The sequence below is a fragment of the Ambystoma mexicanum genome, chromosome 2p, assembly GCF_040938575.1.
Source record: "Ambystoma mexicanum isolate Mex_15411 chromosome 2p, UKY_AmexF1_1, whole genome shotgun sequence".
In the NCBI taxonomy this organism is placed as follows: domain Eukaryota; kingdom Metazoa; phylum Chordata; class Amphibia; order Caudata; family Ambystomatidae; genus Ambystoma; species Ambystoma mexicanum.
In genome coordinates, this window is record NC_090923.1 from 1399687296 (window position 1) to 1399707563 (window position 20268).

Here is a 20268-nt window from a genome sequence, read left to right on the forward strand (position 1 = left end):
CGGCGAGCCCCAGCCCTCCTGCACGACAACCGTGGGTCACGGTGTCCCAACTGCGTAGCGCCGCTGGGATAGTCTCCTGTGGCTTCCCCACTGCAGGAGCGGGGCCGCAGGGTTCTTGCTGCTCCTGGGTTCAATTGCCCACACACCTTCCAGCCCTGTGCCGGGGGTCTCCGTCATTCTCCAGGCCTTCTTCTAGTACACGCTGTCCCGTTTTTGTGGAAATTTGTATGGTTGGCGCGTGCACCTGAGGGGGCCCGCTGTGGGCTGATGGGTGATGTGCTGTCCAATCCTGTTTCCCAAGTCGGTTGTGTGAGGTTGGGCTCAATCAGAAAATGTGTTGTGTGCTCGTTTACTCCAACTCCTCTGTTTTTTTTACACTTAGGTTCTCGCCGGTTAGGTCTTTCACCCCTCGCCGCTGTGGGCACTGGTCTGTTCCGCCTTGGGCTGGGGACTGCTCTATGTATATGAATTGGTGGGTTGAGAGGATCGCAGTGACTGCGGCTCCTAGGCATGGTAGTTCGGTTAATGCAATCGTGACTTTGCCTTTTGTCAACACCATAGTTCTATCCGTGGTCTACGGCACAACGCGTATTAGAGACTCTCCGGTGGGCTACCGTCACCTTAGTTACACCACGCTGCGAGGTCCCTCCAGTGATTTGTCGGTCGTGAGTTGGAGAGGTGGGGGCCGCACCCAGCTCTGTTGTGCACGCGAGCGAAGTGTGGTGGATCGGTGCCAGACCCAACCCACACAGTGACGGGTTGCCCAATCGTTTCCATCGCTCGGGTCATTACCCTCTATATGTGGATATTTCGGTGCACTCGGCTTACTGCCTTACTGGTCTCGTGGTAGTCCTCAGCACGGGCGACACCTGTCTGTGCGGTATCGGTTGTCTCCTCCGCCAGGCCGTCGCTGTCTGGATATGGTTCTGCTCTTCTTCCCTTTTTGTTGTGGATGCTGCCGGTGGCTCGGGTTCCGTTGCAGCTTGGCCGCCTTGATATGACTGAGGGTAAAGCCCATGGGAGCGCCCTGTCCCCTTCGCAAACCAAGATGGAGGGTGTCATCCCCCGCCTCTCTAGCCTGCACTGTGGGCTCTCTGGGGAGGGCTTGTGCAAGGGGGCCTTGTTTTCCCCAGCCCGCGCCTGCTGTCCGGTTCTGGCCCCCCCCAGTCTGCTGCACTAATTTGGTGGTTTATGCAGGGGCCGGTACCTATTCCCCAAGGATCCTCATGGCTGCGCACACTGTTGGCCTCCGAATGCGACCCGATGGATTCGCTGTTCCTCTGTGTGGGCCACACGGGGTTGATTCGCCTGGATGTACTATTTTCAGGTGTGCCTTTACTTTTTGCTCGATTGCACCATTTTACACCTGCCTGAAGACTTTGGTCAAAAGCCAGACGTTTTTGTGCAAGGTTCGTGTCCCGGTGCCCAGTACACCTCTGGGGCTCATGCTGAGTGCTGCTTCATGGCGTTTTCTGCAGTAGCGCAACCACGGAGTGTTCGGGCCGGGGGTGTGCCGTTCCGTGCCTTTCTTCTGGCATCCGTTTGAATTCAGGTTGGTGGGTCTGCAGTTTCACTTTTACTCGTATCATCAGGGTTCCAGGGGTCCCAGGTCGGCCCCGGGCAGCCTGCTTTCTATCGGGGGGAGAAAAGGCTACAGCAGGCTCAACGACTGAAACGGAGCAATGTCTTCACACGTCCATGCTGGTCCGCCTAGAAGTACTTTTTGGAGACAAGCTGGAACTTTTATATTTGACAAAAGAAGTTCCAGCCTTGCTAGGGGAAAAAAATCTTACCTGTGGATATTGCAACGAAAGGAGTGACATCGAAAGACTAAAACATATGTTGCTTTTTGCACAGGATTAACACCTCCGAACCTTTCCGTTTGAGAGTTTCCTAGTAGATGCTTGCACCTTATTACCGCAGGAGTGGTGGGTCATTTTAATAAGTGGGGACAATACTACTCTGGTTTTAGCAACTATAACATTTTTAGACTTGAGTTTTTAAAAGAAATAACTTATGGTGCTAGACGTCAGTAGTGGGAATCGGAATACGTTTTAGCATATTTGATTATGTAATGTGTTATGATGATCTGTTTTGTTTTAGATTTTGTTTAAACTAAAGAATGTAAATTGCTAAAAAAAGGTTTGTAATAAGACAAAAATGCTAATAAAAAAAATGTGCCTAAGACAAGCTGGTTGCGCAGATTGTTTTTACAAGAGAAAGTCCTAGAACAACCATACGAGGAAACCGCAAGCTCAAACAATCTTGCTCATAGAGCTAATAACCTTTCAAACATGTATATAATTAGTTGCACGAAATGTGTACAAACTGTTACAACACATGATTTCAAATGGAAAGGATTTGATGTAGACCTAGTGGAGGGCAATGCTTTTTGAACAAGGTCTGCCAATGCATTTCAGCAAGTTCATCCGAAGTACAACCTTGTTGTTTCCACAACTGTGTTTTCTATGTAGCTGTCCAACAAATCCTAAACAAAGAAAGTGTAGGCTCTGTCATGCACATAAATAAGGCACCACTGATGTTAACTGTGCACGTCTTACCCTAGTGCTTAGGGTTTTTTACTGCAGTGCTCCTGTACTTTTGAAACACGTTACTGATTTGAACATGGGTGGTGCCCACCTGTTTTCACAAGCGATTATATTTTTACCATGTTTGTGTCATTTCAAGAGTGCACATTCGCATTTACCGCGTATGGCTACTAAATGTGGCTAGTGCCCTGAAAGTGCCACGTCACAAGATTTTTGCTTGTTCTTTGTCCATACTGTGGTTTTGGCCTTCTCCCTGCCATGCTAGGTCGCGAAATGCCAAATAAGGTGAAGCACTTGCCCAGGAAATCTACAGCGATCGTGAGCTTGTGATGCCTTTTGGATGTGGCTCAGGAAGTGGGTGGGACTGTCTCGTTAGTAAATAGCTGTTTTTTTCCCACCCTCATTACAGTAGTCGTATAAATGAGTTAGCTGCAATGTCAACCTAACGGCCCGTGGCCTTAACTCCCTAAACTCCCTCTGGGACTTCGTAGCTTTCGCACTCTACTTCTTTGGTGGTGTTTTAAAGGAATATGGCTTTGTGCCTTGCAGACACCCTGCTTGGTGCGATAGTCTTCTTATAGCATGCTCCCACTTACCTCTTTCTTCCTCAACTCTTTACAATCTCTTTTGATGTCTCCCCTCTTCTTTGTCCATCTGATGTCTCTTACTTTCTAGGCTTTTCCTCCACTCTGTATGCTGCTACTCCCTCTTTCTTACTACCACTGATGCTCTCCTACCCCGGCCTCCCTGGTCCGTGCTCCTACCCCGGCCTCCCTGGTCCGTGCTCCTACCCCGGCCTCCCTGGTCCGTGCTTCTGCCCCATCCCTGGTCCACTCGCCTGACCCCATCCCTGGCCTGCTCTCCTGCCCCCTCACTCTCCCTGGTCAGCTCTCCTGCCCCCTCACTCTCCCTGGTCAGCTCTCCTGCCCCCTCACTCTCCCTGGTCTGCTCACCTGCCCCCCTCACTCTCCCTGGTCTGCTCACCTGCCCCCCTCACTCTCCCTGGTCTGCTCTCCTGCCCCCCTCACTCTCTCTGGTCTGCTCTCTTGCCCCCCTCACTCTCCCTGGTCTGCTCTCCCGCCCCCCCCCACTCTCCCTGGTCTGCTCTCCTGCACCCCTACTCTCCCTGGTCGGCTCTCTTCTACTGCCCTCTCCCCCACCCCGCTCCCCTCTCCCATGGCCACCTATGGTAATGGTGGCTCAGGAAGTTAACTGTCTTTGTTCTTGCTAGGGAGCCTTGTTTTTGGCAAACCTAAGGTAAGCCCAATGGTTGTGAGGGTTTAAGTCCCCAGTATTAATGGCCGCTATGCATGTTTTACGCTATTGCTTTGTAGCACAGCTGGCATTCCGTGTTAGTCACATAGGGTTGGTGCTGTTACGTTTCTCTCTTCGCTGGTCCTTCTATGTCGGCAGCACAGTGAAGAAAACAAAGGGAGTGCTTGCTGGCTGCTGGTTCAGTCTCTGATCTCCACCTGCATATAGCGTGTTGTGCTAGAGAGTATTTAGGTCTTGGTTGTTCCCTCTTAAAAAAGAGAGACACTGGAGAGTATTTTAGTTTGGAGGCATGGTGTGAGACAGAGTTGTACTGCTCAGAATCAAACTTGCACAAGGAGGAGCAGGAATTGGGGCTCTCAACTTTCACCTTCCAAGTAAAAAGGGTAGGGCTGGCCCTAGATTCCATGTTCTGCCTGCCACCAGTGTTTGAGAGGGGTTCCCATCCCCTCTAAACAAGGCAAGGATACTGGCCTGGTCACTCACTTTAGAGAGTTGGGTCTTTAATTTGGTTACGAACCATTGTCTTGCCTTTAGGTTATGTTTTTACATCCCTTTCAGAGAACTGTGAAACAATCTCCCCAACACTTGGAAACCTTAATTGGCAGAAAGAACCTTTAGAACCTGTGAGGGAGACTTGAACTGAGGTTTCCAATGAGCTTTTCACTTGCAGCTGGATGCTGTCTGGCTGTATTTATAGTGGTGGCTGTAATGTAGAATTTAATAACCCTCACTTTAAAGCAAGTATAGTATTTTTGTAGAGTGTAAGGAAGGCATGGTATCAAACAGTACGACAGATACAAGTGACCACAGTTCAAGGGTGTTTATTGAACTACAACTGGGTTTGAAAAATGCTCATCTAATCCTAAATCTAAAGATGGGAGCAAGCTACGACCATCAAATAACTCCGTCCTAGTGGGGCCTATTCTAATAAACCTATTGTCAATCCTTCCTTCTAAATACAAATAGTGTGGGAAACCAGGTTATGCAAAAGAAAAGTGCTTAAGAAATGATATGTCAGGATATTTGAGCCGTTGGCTCCCCTTCACGTTTTCAGCACAGGACAAGACGGCACACTCGAGCTTAGCACACACACTGGCTTTTCCTAGCACATGGATGCAGTTCAAAACCTCAGCATCAGGTCCTCCTGTGCCAAAGTCTCTTTGCCGTTCAAAGTCTCTTATTTCAGAGGGCCTTATGCAACAAACATGAAAGTTCCTTTCTTCTTAAGATTTCACATGCACACTTTCTCGGGTGATTCACTGTTCACCCCGGATCCCCCTCCGCCGGGCTCAGATGCACTTTAACGAAAAACCTTCAGTTAGTCTCCTTCAGCCGGGCTCGGACCAAACTTTCTTTACTCTTTCAAAACCAAAGACTTTTAACTGTGAGAAGGGTTTTGCTTGACCCATCAGAGGACCACTTTGATTCACAATTCTGTGTTCTCTTCTTAATATAACCCTTTAACTTTCACTTCTCAGCTGGATACCTTACAGAGACCTTTGATTGAGCACCCACGCGGTGCCAGAGCACTCTGTAAAGGGTATCGTATTTTGCTTTTCGAAGTTCAAACACTCATTGGCAGTTCAATTTTACTTGCGTCTCTTATCACACTCTTATGCTTTCCAATCTCGAGGTCTCTTGAAAGTAACGGTTTCTCATCAGAAAGGTTAAGGTAACTTCCCACTTTGCAATCCCCTCTTGTTTTGCCCTCTTTCTCCTCTCGTTCAGCTGCTGTCTCGAAACTGCTGTTTCCTCATGTGCGTTGTCTCGCACAGTGTGCTTTTGTGCTCCGCCTTTTATCTGCGTGGGGAAGCTTAATGGAAGTCAGGTGTGTCGGTCAGTAATTTGTCTGTTTTCTCCCAGAGCGGGCTGTCCATGTGAATGTGTTTGTGTAGAAAAAGGGGCTGTGGGGTCCTGCGTGTTCTACCTGGTAGGATGGGGTAAAGGTCTTACAGGGAAGAGAGGGATACTGCATCTCGCCATCCGGTGTCCTACTCCCATTCCCCGAAGACCCCTCCCGCGCTGGTACACCCCCAGGAACTGGATCCAAAATCGATGCCCGTGTCCTGGCCACCTGGATAAATCCCCGGGGGCTAGTGGGTGAGACACCTGGTTTCCCACAAGAGGTACTTTCAACTATGAAAGTAGAGGTCTTTTAAGACCATGTATTTAAATTAAATCTTGCCACTTCAATAACTTGTGGGATCAGTCCACTACAGCCCTGCTTCTTAACAATCCAGGACAGCTTGTTAGACCGCACTTGGAGAGATCTGTCTCTGGAAGACTTGGTCTCTGTGCAAGCAAATCCAAATAGTAAATACTTGATTGTCCTCACAGATTCAGATCTTGAGCTCACCAAGAAGAGAATAACTGTGGAGCTTAATTGTTGCACTATCAAAACAAGCAACAGTGGGTATTTGAGTGCATCATTCATGTCCCTCTGATTTGTCTGTAGCGACAACTGACATCCTTAGTGCACATTCAAAATCTAAACAAGCCTCCTGTTTAGATTTATTTACTGCAATTTTGCACAGTGAAAAATAAGATTTATAATGAAGATGGCCATCTCCTGCCTAAAAGTTTGACATTATTTTCGTACAGGAATCGTGCACTGCTTTTATATTTTGTAATATTAGTTGATTGAGGTATTAGGGCGCTCATTAACATGCTGTCTTATGAATCGAGTAGCCACCATTTTGTGCAAGTGGCTAACCTATGATCTAAATAGTCTGGATAGATGGACACAAAGTAATGATGTGTCCCTTTTATAGGGATTACTAAATAGATTAAACATAGCAAAAACTGATATTAGCCCTTTATTAAGAGTGGGGAATAACAAATTGTTAGCTTTATAATGAATTATTTGCTTCAAAGGGGTGTTTTGAAGGATTATAACTGGAAGGAGTTTAGGAGAGAGGGTATGAAGAACGGAAAACCAGTATATCCACTTGAGGCCTGTATATTCCCTAGTAGTATCCTACTAGGGAATATACAGAGTCCCATGTAGGCCAGTCTACCGGTCTGGCAGGCTGATGATAAACAGGTACGAACATTGTACGGATTAGAGATTACATTTTCAGCAAAACCAACTTTTAGGTGCACTAATAGATTGTCAATCATTGGCTATGTTTTAATCGATTGTTACTTACACCAGCAAGTTGGGTTTTTCTTTCAACCTGTCCAGAAACTGGCCATGACCTGCCTATATTCGCTTATGTCCCCTTTTGGTGGAGGCCCAGAACATGCAGATGATTATTTGATATACTTGTCGACATTACCTAAGCCAGAGAGGCACAAAGTGCCTTTATTACTTCAGAATTCTGGAATATTAAACATTTATATTTGTATTCTGGCTGAAACTAACAGAATGAATGTGTTTGGTTATGAGTGTAGATAGAAGCAATTATGTAGTGCAGTAAAGGATGGCACAACCAACTGGTAAATCCTATTTGCCAGGACACATTACTGTATGACTCTGCTCCATAACATATACAGAGTTACATTTTTTTTATATACAAACAATAGGAATATCATGATTTAGCGATAAATGCAAAACATGGGATATTATTGTGAGCACTAGTGGAGAGGTACAGAAAGCCCTTCTTGAGGTGATATCAGGGTAAACTTCCCCTGATGTCTGGAATACCTACTTTGAATATATATTATATTAAATGATACCGCCTGGAAGTAACTCCTTTTTAACGTTCAGTACCAGCAGTCCATTGTCAGTTTGTCATAGAATGAGATTTTAAGATGTGTATCAGCAATTGGAGCAGGTTATGCTGCTGTACCTCATGGCCTTAGAACAGATGTGTTTTTCATAGCTTCCAGAGTGGTGAAACTAGTTTTCAAAGCTATGGTTACTGAAAGCACTGTTTTGAAAACATGGCATCATAGCCTGATGTTTCCTCTCTTTAAGGTTCTACAGCAGGCCAGCAGTGCTATCACTCTATAACAATTTTAGCTAACTGTCCCAACTTGAGTCAAAATCGTCCGACCCGCTTCCCTCCTCCGTCTCCTCACCTGAAGAACTTGAATCCGTAGTGTAGCTGGATGACTCCCATTAGGTACAAGCGGCAGACGAAGAGAACCTCCTGCAGTGGGAAGCCACAGTGGCCACCAGAAAACTGTGGCCGCGGTGGCCCCGTCACCGCAGATGGACGATAGGGGAAAAAGCCACTGGCGTAAAAAACCCCTTGATGAAATCGGAGAGTAGATGGCAGACACACCGACGTGGATGGAGATTCGCAGAGGCAATTGGAAGGACGTCCTGCTGGTACTGAAGACAACCACTCGGGCAGTGCTCGTCGGGAACCTGAAGGAGATCGGGGAATCCAGGTGCGGAGCAGAGAGAGAGCAATGGGATTACGGGGGTAGGACACCCCGCAAGTGTGCGAAAGCAGAAGATAGTCTGCCGAAGCCAACGGAGAGAAAAATAAAAGGAAAAACAGCAAAGAATACAGAACAATAGCAACCGCAAGGAAATAGAAATAACACAGCGTACAGCAACAAGGCAGCGAGGAGTTGCTTAGACGATGCAACGCGCTGACAGTCCGGGAATCCGGAAGTAAATACTTTCCGGCTGTCGACGGTCACAAACGAGAATGTAAAAAAGACTAGACCGACACCCAAAGGATAGCAACAGGCATGTTGGAACTTCTAATGGCCGCACCATCGAAACCGCCGCCATACCTTCCATGCGTTTGGACGCATGACACAAACTTTGAAAGATTTTTGAGAAATGTCTTTCATGGGTTTGAAGATTGGGCTGAATGTAATAACATCCCAGAAAATTAAGCTGGGTTCTAAGAGGACTTTAGTATGATTGATAGTGTATTCGCGAACAGTGCTGAGAAGTCAACAACTAATTGCAGTGCATATGTAGCCTTCCATGCCTTTGTTTCCATCAATAGGAAACTCTTATGGGCTAAGTTGGTCAAGATTGGGCTGCCCATGGTGTCTTTACATTGGATCCAAATGGCCTGTTTGGAAACGACTGCTGCAGGACCCCACACTAGGAATGGCAATTATAAATAGGAATTTGCTACTAATATTGGAGCTGGTCAAGGTTTCTCTTTTGCTCCCTTGTTGTTAAACGTATTCCCGTGATTTGGATCCTAGAGCACCGTATGCTACTTACATCCTCCAACTGTCAGTGGAAGCTGCATTAGCTCATTGCTTTCTGCAAATGGTATAGTACTGATTTATTTGATTCTAGCTGTGCTTCAACAAAGTGTAGGTAATGTATGGACTTTAAAATACTTGTTATATCCTATTTTGTTCTGAACCAAGGTTATGGTGTTTGGTAGTTGACACAATAAACACTGTTGGTCTCTGGCTGGAGAAATATTGAAACAGTAAATACATATTCCTATCTAAGGCCTTAAAATGCACAGATTTTGCACTGTATGCCATGCATCCAGAAGATGGGGACCAGCGTCTGTGTTCTGCTCTATGGGATATTTAGAGTTCATCATTTTGGTGCACATTTGCTGGACCAATACTTTAAAGTATTTGATATCAAAATACGCTTAGTGCTGCATACAGAAGTGAAATGTAGGGGTCTAATAATTGTGCAGCACTTGAAGCAAGTCAAAATAATTTTATTATAAACATTTTGGAACTTCTTAGAGGTAATTCTGTAGCATGCTTTTATCTTGAACAAGGTGTATTAATATGAAGGTGCAAGCACAACTGAAATTAGCCTTACATTTTCTGCAACAACAAAAACAGCTTGGGCCAATTCAAACTTGAATGTAAATAATGTAGTATCTTGAATTGCGCATATGCCAGCAATGATTAATTATTCTTGGTATGAACATCAATACTTAGGCATTAGGCAAGTGTCTTTCAGAGATGAATGTATTGGAGCCACACTTTAGTGGTCAAACGTTGAGGTCAGATGGAAGCTTTTTTCAAAGACAAAGTGGGACAATTTATTTGTCTTCTCTTGGGTATCGTGCCAGCCAGGGAAGCCCTTTAGAAATGAGGAAACACTTGCCAGCTATGAAGGCCCCCAATTGCAGGAGAGGCATTGCATTTGGTTTTGTTAATGTTCTCCTCCTGGGGGCTTGTATGAAATGGCTCGGTGAAATCGATTTTCACTGGATATCCATTCGGTATAGGGATCTGCGCAGAAAGTGATAAAAACTGTATTTTGTTGAAATATGATGATGCTGTCTCTGTTATTTGGTGCTAACGTTGATAAAGTTATGTGGAATCTACAAATATGGGAAAGCCCCTTTTGAGGATATGTTTGCTCTTAATCGCCAATTGATTTAAGAAGGTGCGGCGATGATGGGCATTTGATTTGCCTAATATTGAAGGAATGAGGTGTTTGAGTCAAATGGTATGTTTATGAATATGATCATAATATTTTTTTAATCTATTTATAATTTCATTACTTGATATTCAGGATGTTAGGGTTAATGCTGTTTTTTTAAAATAATAATGGAGACATCTGAATGACATGTTAAAAACCCTCTGAATACCCTATATGCCAGTGTCCGAATCCTTTGGACGATTTGTCTGTGATAATTAGGAAAGTAAAATAATCTGGCTTCTGCAACCATTTCTACAGTTAGCCAACCTAATGTAGTAGGAATGGACACTACAGTAGTTTTGCTGAGTCCTGATATGAAACTGTGCAGGGTAGTTGAATGTTAAATGGCACATGAATGACTGTTTTTGTTTGTATTTCTTTGTCATTGAACCCATTAGAAAACTGTTAGGAAGGAACATTTGCTTTGGTTGAGAATTGATACACAAAAGGCCGAAGGATTATACTTATCTCTCGTACTCTGTTTTAATCTTTCTCATCACTTTTATTCCTGCCACACAACCCCGTATGCATCTCTTAAGAGAACTGCAGTGTCCTCTCAAATGTTTGTGTCGTAAGGCCTTTACTGCAATATGAAGGAATGTTAATCTGAGCCACCTTTATGGGCTCATCTGTATCTCAAACCTCCAGTCTGTCCTCATTGGTTTCCTCTTGCAATGGTACTTATTTTGTTTACTTATTTGCACCGCTGTTGATTGTGTTGCGACGGATCCATGGAATTCGTCCCCTCTATCCTAGTGGCATCCACCCCTTATGGGACTAGGGAAGTGATCCTGCTAGGCTTTAAACCCCCAAGGAGATCGGGCAAGTGTTATCCCACCGGTGGTACTCTGCCCCCCTGTCCCCATCGGCAATCCCTAAGAAGGGAATGTCCTCACTTGTCTCGGAAATCCAATGAATTTGTTGATTATATGGGAATGGGAGCATATAAGGACTTACCACTTTGCATCCATTGAATTAATATGGTTTCTAACCCTGTTCAGGTACGGTCCTCAACATTGTTGGAAGAACGGGAGAAAAGCCCTCCCCTCCCGCTCACTGCATGAAAAGAGGAGAGCCCATCCACATGTCCTGAGACGTGTGTCCTAGAGAGGCGAGCCTGCACTCTGCATGTAGTTCCGACCCATGGAGGAACCCTTAGAACACTTGACAAAAAGGCTGAGGTACAGAGCAGAGAGCTCTGGCACATGAATCTTGGTGGAGCTGGATCAACCAAGCCGCAGCGAGACGTGGAACTGCTGCCAGCACTCAAACAGAAGCAAGCAGGAAGGGATCAACTGCACCAGCTGCCACGAAGGAAGCTGGCTGAAGGAGACGGCACCACCTTCCCCAACACGCCTGATCGGAGGAGCACTGCCGGAGACCACATGGTACACAGTCGATCGGGGAAGTCAGGAGGTGGGCAGAAAGGCCAAGTCAAACCCTCAAAAAAGGGGTGAAAACTCAGTGACCCCCAAGGTGGGGAAAGAATGAAACGAACCCCAGCAGGCGTCAGCGTGAGTAAGCCAGACGTGGGCTGAAGAGACAAAACCCAAGACTGGGTGGAATACCCGAGACCCCAGGGAGGGGAGTGGACCAATCTACCCCAAGGGGTGTTGGGAACAAAGTGACCCACAGGCACTATTAAGGAAGCACCGAGCCGAAGACCGAGTGAGAAGAGGCCGACCCTAAGGTGGGGTAAGCAAGCTCAAGGTGTACTAACTAGAAACAAAGCTCAAAACTGAATGGGAAACCGGAGACCCCGGGGAGGGACGTACAAATAGAAGCAACTGACTTGAGTCAACTTCAGGGGAAAGGGACATTTCGCTGCCTGATTACTTGAACTGTGCAACAGTGGTAGGAACCCTTTTTCAAAATGGAAACCTAAAAGTAGTGTCAGAAACTAACCACCATTGGGGCAACAGGCCCAGATCATTGTTTTAGTTTTGTTTCCGTTTATAGTTGCAGGGACAGAAATCGGGCTAGATTAGGTTTCTGGATGACAGACTGAGATTGTGTTTATAAGATATCCTGACAAACGCCCTTTAGACGTCTTTCTTTATTTTGAGACTGGGCTCAAACATATGGACATATAGGTTGTTTAAATAAAGACTTTAACCAAAATGCCATCATGTCCGTCTCTCGATTCTTACCACAGTGTACTTGCTCTTTTTGGATAAACTCTTCCTTTACTCTTTGCAGAAAGTCACGCTGCTTGTTAAGTGGCCACAGCCCATTGAAGTGCATGGGAGCGGAAGAAAGAAGATGGATGCAGAGCGGCATGCCGCTGCAGCAGCCTGCAAGATTTTCCAGGTAAACTCCCTTATTACCGTTTATCTTAAATTCATATTAACCATGATGTGCGAATAATCTATGCGTAGTCCTTGACAACTAGGCTTTTGACCTGTAGCTCCATTTTAGTCCAGTCAAAGAAGTGCGCTCCTCCTCCAAGTACATTAAATCCGTGGTAGATGCTGGTTGCAGGGATGGAAGTGATCAGAGTAATTTTAGCGGTGAAATGCAACCTGCACCTAACATGCCCAACATAACATTAATCTGGGATTGCCTGTTGCACAGGTGCTTCTTAGAGTTCTTAGAGTTCATCTCATGAGCACATGGAAGACACAGATTGTGATGGTACCCACAGTGTGAGCACAGTATTGGGTTGCTGTTTTGTAGGTTTTCAGTGCATCCCTGTTTTGGTTAGTGGAATGTGACCACTTGCCGTAGACCTGTGTCTTTTGGAGACTTTTAGGAGAATTTCATGTAATGATTGACGTTCTAAGACCAGCAATGTCTCAATGCTGTGCATTTGCTGCATTTTGACTATCTCATAAAGGTAATCCATCATGCTTACCTTTGATCATGATTTTAAAACTGTTATTGCCACACTAATTCCCTCACGATACCCAAGCAAGAGCTTATGATGCAAGATCTGCACCACCTCAGTCATTGTTTGAAACGTTCTCCATGCGAGATTGAGGGGATGTTGATTAACTTGGAAGCAATCAATTAGCAGCAGAACAAAGTTAAATATTTTTCAGTTGAAAATAAAATAAAGTGTTCTATTTATATAGGTTTAACACTCAATGCTTTCACAGCTGAGAGATCAACAGAAAATGGAACTCTCATAAAATAGGGTATAAACAGGTTATCAAAAGGTAGAAGTTGCATCTTGCTATAGTACCATCGTCCATGAATCAACCCCTTCCTTCCCTTGGACTCTTGTCGCCTGGTAGTCAAACGGGTCACTCAAGTCACAAGGGTTTCAAGTGTCCCTTAGATGTCTCTCTTGGCTGCGGATTCTCTCCATCGTTGACCTCGTCAGGATGAAGCGTTTCTATGTGGTCTCCTGGTGGAGATGATCTTCAGGGGCTAGTGATAGATTTAAACAGTGCCACATTTGCCAGATGTCTTTTGGCCTGGCAGCTTCTGGGTTTAGCCCTGCTTTACTGCCCGCTGGCTCTTAACAGTTGGTAGCAGCAGTGGGTGGTCTGGAGCCTCATCCTTATAGTGCCTTGGGGGCCCTTCTCAGATACCTTCTCTAATCTATTATTTTGCCTCCTCGACACCCTGCAGTGATCAGGCTGTCTTCATTTCCCCCTTAGTTACTTTTATTATTGATTAATATGATTTACACAAAGAAAATGTTTTATACATATTGAACCAACAATGCAATGCATACAATGAAAATTGAATTAGGGCAGATCATAATTCAGCATTACATGTTCAAAGTAAATTACGCCTATTTAAGATTTGAGCTGCTGAGTTTAGTTCAATGTGTTTCCAAAATACCACAAATGTGAAACCTAATGTAAGTTCTTCACTTCTTGTAGGGTGTGGTGCCTGTAAAAGTAACTTACACAGAGGCATTGAGCTTCCCTTCTATCTGTGGGTAGACTTTAGTCCAACCCGTGTTTGCACCCCTAGTAGGATTCCTCATTGTGTGTCCAGTGCATGGTCCCTTCCCTTCTTGTTCCCCAGGCCTGCCCTTTGTTGTTTTTCCGTTGTTCTGAATTACCTTGTCTATTCTTCCTTCTTGTTTAGCCTCCTGCTGTATGCGCTTGCCTGTCCCCTTACATTAGCATAGCCCCCCCAAACCTATCTGGGGGCCCCGAGTAACCCCTTACACTTAGACTATGTGCCCATATGATTTGAGATGGAAGTGTCTCTATCCGTAGACAGAGTAACTGACTTAATTGCAGCTCTTCTAGGTAGCTTGGCAGAACAGCATCTCAAGATTACCTGACTGGAACAGAAAATAAGCAAAACAATGGGCATCAGTATCTTCAGTTATGCTAATCCAGGAGGGTACCCAGGAGACAAAGTAGTGTATGCAGGTATCGTCTTGAATCCTAGCTACCTCCTCTATGGCCACTCGAAGTTTGCATAGTGCTCCAGTTGTTTGGAACGGGGTCCCATTGTCCATATCATTGGGGGGCACATACGTGCAACACATAAGCCCTTATTTTTTGATGCACCCCACCTTCCATAGCTGTCAGGAGGTCAAGGGTGTAGCGGTTCTGCAATGTCATAAGCCTCGAGGCTCTAGTATCTTCTTTTATAGAACTGAACACCAATTCTGAGTGCTTTGTGAATGGGAGAAAATCCTACCTGGTGACCTGCCGCCATTTTGCATTGGTGATGGCCTGGACACCAGGGGCCCGAAGGGAGGTGAAAATCATTTTGGCCCTGCTGAAGAGACTGAACCTATCTGAAATGTGCTCTGCCTTTGAAGAATTTGACAACAGATCGTTTTTTTTATTTATGTCTTCTCAAAAGGTAAATTCTCTCATATCCATTCAGTGTCTTAAGTCTATTAACACTAGATGAAAAAATTGATGCAAGGGATAAAAAGGCAGATGGGCGGCTCGAGGTGATGTATTTGAGACTGCCAAATGAGCATCAGGAACTACCATGATTGGGGTGTGCATTGTTATGATACTGGACACTATGCTAAAGGAAGTTGGAGATATGCAAAGTGCCCACAAGACCAGTAAAGATCAAGCAGTGTAGACATCCCGCCATAAAGCCATAAAGTTTAGTGATATGAAGTACTAGATTACAGTTCATGTTCGTGCCGACAGGCACAGTGACATCATCCTTAAAACACAGAGAAAAACATATAAGTAACTGGATTTTAACAGGTTTATCTGACTCCTTGAGCCATGTAAGAGTTTTCACATACAGATTATATATCTCAGTGCAATGGTCATTAATCTGTGCCACTGCTGCTTCAGTGAGCCCCCTCCTTTCTCCCACTCTACAACTCATACCCCTGCTCTCCATTACCCCTGCTCTCATCGATTATGTGAAAAAACAGAACTTTTGATTTTCATTTGTGCTCTCGAGTTGCATCATACATTTTTGTGCTCTTTCTTTTCTTTCTTCACACACTCATCTTTAGCAACAGATATGATTGATACCTGGACTGACTGTCCTTTAAATTTCCCTCATATTCTGCATACCGCTAGGCACACAAAACACTGTCCTATCTTTGGTGACACTTAGCTTGGAGTAAACATTCTGGGAAAGCCAGAAGTGTGAGGGATAAGAGAGAAGATATAATAAGAATCTGCAGTCCTTTCTCCCCCCACCCTTCTCATATGACTATACCACATATCTGTGGCAAAGCCATGCACATCAACAATACCATCGAGACCCACCCCTTCATCTTCAATTAAATCATGGTCAATATCACTTTTTGGTCTGGGCATTAACATTTAATAAAACCCTACAACACTAGACACATTATCGACATTTACATTTAGAATACTCGTAGCACCTAAATGAGGAGAGAAGAAAAAAGAGCGAAACAAAAGACAAATATACATCCTAGCACTCATGTTTTCCCACTATCTCTGCAATATCCATGACATAATTAACCTAAGTATTTATCGACTGATCTCCCTCAGTGCGTTGTTCTCTTGCTGGTATACTAACAGACATCGAACAGGTGTATCCAAAATCTGTTGCCCTCGACCTTCACAGCACTGGGGTTGCATAGACAGCCTTGTAGGGACCATGGAAAGGGTAATCGCCCACTTCAGATGCAGGACTGAATATACACTGAGTCCCCAGGGAATAGTGGCGGATGTTGTAGAACTTCAACCTCCTGATAGATGCCCACTGCTGTAGCCTGCTGTTGATGAGAAGAAGCAACCTGTGACGATAGAAGTCTGACATAGCAAAATCCCTAAGGTAGGTCCTAAACTCCCCCCATAGCATTTCGGAGGACTTCTGAGCATCTGATGCTGTGCGTGGATTTATTTTTGTAACTATTTTGTGGGTAGTCAAGTGGTGCTCCTCAGTCTGTTTTCTGCGGTAAAATAGAGCCAGGGGAAGGCAATGCACCCAATTCTTCAAATCGAAACACTGCTTAGCTAGACGGTTCTTTAATAGGCTATTCATGTCCTCTACAAACTTGTTGCCTTGTAGGTGATAAACTGTAAACAACCTGTGCCTTATGCATTGCTTCGAAAAAGTTCATAAAAAAATGGGTCCCATTATCAGATTTCAGGACCTCACATATTCCTCACTATGGAAATACATCCTGCACCAAAAATGTAGCCACTCATTTTGCATCATAGTGTGCACAGGGTCCAGCCCAAGCCATCGGGACAATGGACAAACCACAACAGTAAGTAATGAAAATGACTACACCTGTTGATTATGCCCACATAGTCCATATGAAGTTCTCGGAAAGGCCCAGATGGTTGGGGCAATGTCCCCTTCAATGTTCGCAACGTGTCTCCAGTGTTGAACTGATGACATATCTGTCAGGAAAATAGCTGCACTCCTGGTCTCTTTGGTAACGATAAAGAGATATCCGGTTAATTTGTTGTCCCACACAAGAGGGTGCTCGTATATCGCCCGACTTTTCCTTGGTTATCAGCATTCTAGCGGATTCCAAGATAGCGCCTGACTTCTTGGGAGATGCTGTGATGGACATATATTACAGCCACACTGTAAGTACTTCACGTCGCTACAAGCACTGATGCTCCATGTTCTCGGTTCTTTCTTTTGTCTCCTTGCTTCTAATTGCTCTCTGCTTCTGCCCTTCAGCTTCCTTCCTTGCCTCATTCTGCTTCCTGCCTTATCTATATTGGATGCATTTTGTTCTGCTCATCTGCTGTTGCTTCAAAGAAGATCTGTCTAAGGGTTTTAGTCCCCGCAGGGCTCCCGTTGCAATATCTGGCTGACCACACAAAAACCTGTTGATGTTCAGGAATTTTAATGGTTTTTGGGCTGTATGTTTAACTTCTGTCCTAGCCATAAGTGCAGGTTAGTGCTTACATCCTTTAAACAATTTTGATAATGTCACACAATCGGCTATGAACTTACTTACTCGTTCCTGTAAGTTTGGGATGAACCAGTTTTCCTGAGGGCTGCTGCTATTTGTCATAGAGAAGTGTGCAACGGATAATGGAGCTACTGAGCTACTCCAGAGCAACGGTAAGTAACTCTAGGAGCATAACTACTTTAACTGTAATCTCTTTTCTCCACGATAAATTGGTGGGTGGGAGGGTGCCCCCTCCCCTTTTGACCCAAAGATCATTCTCATCCTTCGGCACTTGCTCCTGCTTTTGCTTAATCTGAATTAAGGAAAATGCAGTGTAAGGAACTGGTAACTATACCTGCTGGGACATGGGTTCTGTGATTTGGGAATCTGTAAATGCTAAATAGGCAGCCTCCATAGCTGCATCATTACCCTGTGCTATTTGGTCAGTCCGGTTAGTGTGTGCGGTGCATTTGATAATGGCTACCGCTGCTGGCATTGTTGGTGCTTCTATTAGTGTGGAAAGGGGCTCCATCTGATCTTCTTAATCTTTTCATATGCCATCTCGAAAACTCTGAATGTACGGTGGAAGTGGCATACGCAGAGTCATAGTGAATGATGACTGCCTTCCCCTTACTCATATCTAGTGCCTCATAAGAGAGCTACCAATTCTGCTCCGTGTGCAGAATAATGTGAAGGCAATCTCTTCCTCATCCTGACTTTGTTATTCACTGTCCACGAGGCCCACAACTGCTGCACCCATATGCCTTTCTCCAGTGTCCTGATCATTTGTCGATGAACAGTCGACAGGGTACCTCTCCTCCCTCTAGTGCATCTTCCTTGGCATCTGTACTCTCGTCCCCTTCTCCTTCATAGGCTGTATAATCATGTATAACATCATCAGGTTTTACTGACTCAGCTACAAATGCTGTGGGATTGAGTGACACACCTCACTGGATGAATAGATGCATTCGATAAATGGACCTCATATTCTGAAAAACTCTGCGTGGTGAGTGTTAATTTGGACTTTTCCAAAATAACAAAAACTGTATGTTGAACATGCAATGTCATCGGGCAGCCCATAGTAATAATTGAAGACTTTTGAGTAGCAAAGATTGCTTGCACAGAAAATGATCCTGCATAACTGCATTTAAGAGTCTGCTATAATAAGCGAGAGGCTTATGGCCAATCAATGTTCTCTTTTGGGTGAGGACTGCCGTCGTCACCTGCCCATTTGAATGGGAAAACAAAAGAAAACGGCTTCTTGTAGTCCGGTGTCACTAGGACTGGAGCATTACTGATCGCAGCCTTAAGCTCCCGGAAACAAGTTACCACCTCTTCCGACCACTCATTGAGATCTTTTGCTTTCTGCGCTTCCTTGAGCCCTTGCAATAGGGTTCTAGAGTAACTAGAGTAATCAAAAATCCAAGACCTACAATAGTTAGAGGCCCAAAGATTGCTGCATCCGTTTTATGGTAGCATGCTGAGGTGTACTTGAACTGGAAATGCTATAGCTGGCATCACTTTTCTTCCTGCGGGTGATATTACTTACCCCTGGTAATGGGGACCTGACGGCCAGTTTCCTGCGTGTGAACCCCAGTCTCCCAACCGGCAGGCCGGCGGTTCTGCTACGGATATGACACCCGACAGCCCAAGCACCCACACTAAACACCCGCCCGCCCCGATGGCTGACAGTCGACCACGTTGTTGACCGATGAGCCACACACGATGTCGAAGGGAAGGTCTGAAAAGTCCCTGTCCTCTGGGCCATCGCGTTCGCCACATGACAGGCCCCCAAAACAGATGCCGAAGTCTGTTTCCGACATCGCAAGCAAATCAGACAAGCCCTCTGGTATCGATGACTGTGCGTCGAAAGACGCGTCGACGGCCCTTGCTAATAATTCAGAAATGAGAGCACTCATTAAAAGCTATCTTTGATACTGGGGGACACTAGCTACGGTTGCTTTAAGTTAAGGAAAACCAGGAATGTTTGTCCTGTGAGACCAGCAGCGCAAACTACTGCAGAAGAGATGCACGGAAGACCGGGGAAATCCACGGTGAGCCATAAAAGCTGCCGACGATCCTGCGAGACCCACAAATAGGTACTAGAGGGGCTAATCCGAGGGTTGAAGAGAACCAAAGGGTGCATGAGGCACAAAGCGAAGCACAGAAGGAATCGTCACCGGCACAACGTAACCAAGGGAAGGAGGTCTGGGACACATTCTGGGGAAATGCACCCTGAACAGTAATAAAGAGGTATACGAAGCTTGCTTGTACAAGTGATACTCGCAGACCTGGCAGGAGAGTAAACCAAGTCTGTGGGTGAAAGCAAAGTTGGAGAGCGAAGTTGGAGAGCGAGAACTGTGGGAATGAGAGCGGTTTGGGACTAGTAACAATTGAGAGTAAGATCAGCGCTGCTGCTTCTTTGTCGCCGGGTCTGCTCACAAAGCTTCTGGGACCCTCAAGGCGACTTGGAAAATGTGTCCAGGCTATTTCTCCATGTTGTAGGGCCTGGCAGTCAGATCTGCTAAATAATAAGGACCTATCTTGAAAATGAAAGACACAGAGACAATTTGGATAAATCTTGGAAAGAGTATAAGGAAGGGAATCAACCCCTTGAGTCTTGTGGAACTTTTGTTTGCTTTTCTCCACCTTTTTTTGAACTTTTATTTGGAACTATAAAGCTGGGCTGCAGGTTCACACGAGAGATTGCCCTTTTTCACCTAACGTTTAGTGTAGCTTGTGTGGGATAGATTAGGATTTGGACACAGGACAGTGAACTTTACTTTGGACATTCTGACACTGTTTCATTAGCTAGTTTTGTTGAGGCAGGGAATCCCCTCTTG

General features: G+C 45.2%; 1 protein-coding gene across 3 annotated transcripts in view; it reads left to right on the forward strand.

The window, feature by feature from the left end:
- DHX30 (DExH-box helicase 30) overlaps nucleotides 1–20268 on the forward strand; it is a 1582523-nt gene that overhangs the window by 93041 nt on the left and 1469214 nt on the right. For all 3 annotated transcript variants that reach the window (XM_069645844.1, XM_069645845.1, XM_069645846.1), the window contains one exon: nucleotides 12346–12456. In XM_069645844.1, the coding sequence (XP_069501945.1) occupies nucleotides 12346–12456 (111 nt within the window). The remainder of the gene's footprint in view (nucleotides 1–12345; nucleotides 12457–20268) is intronic.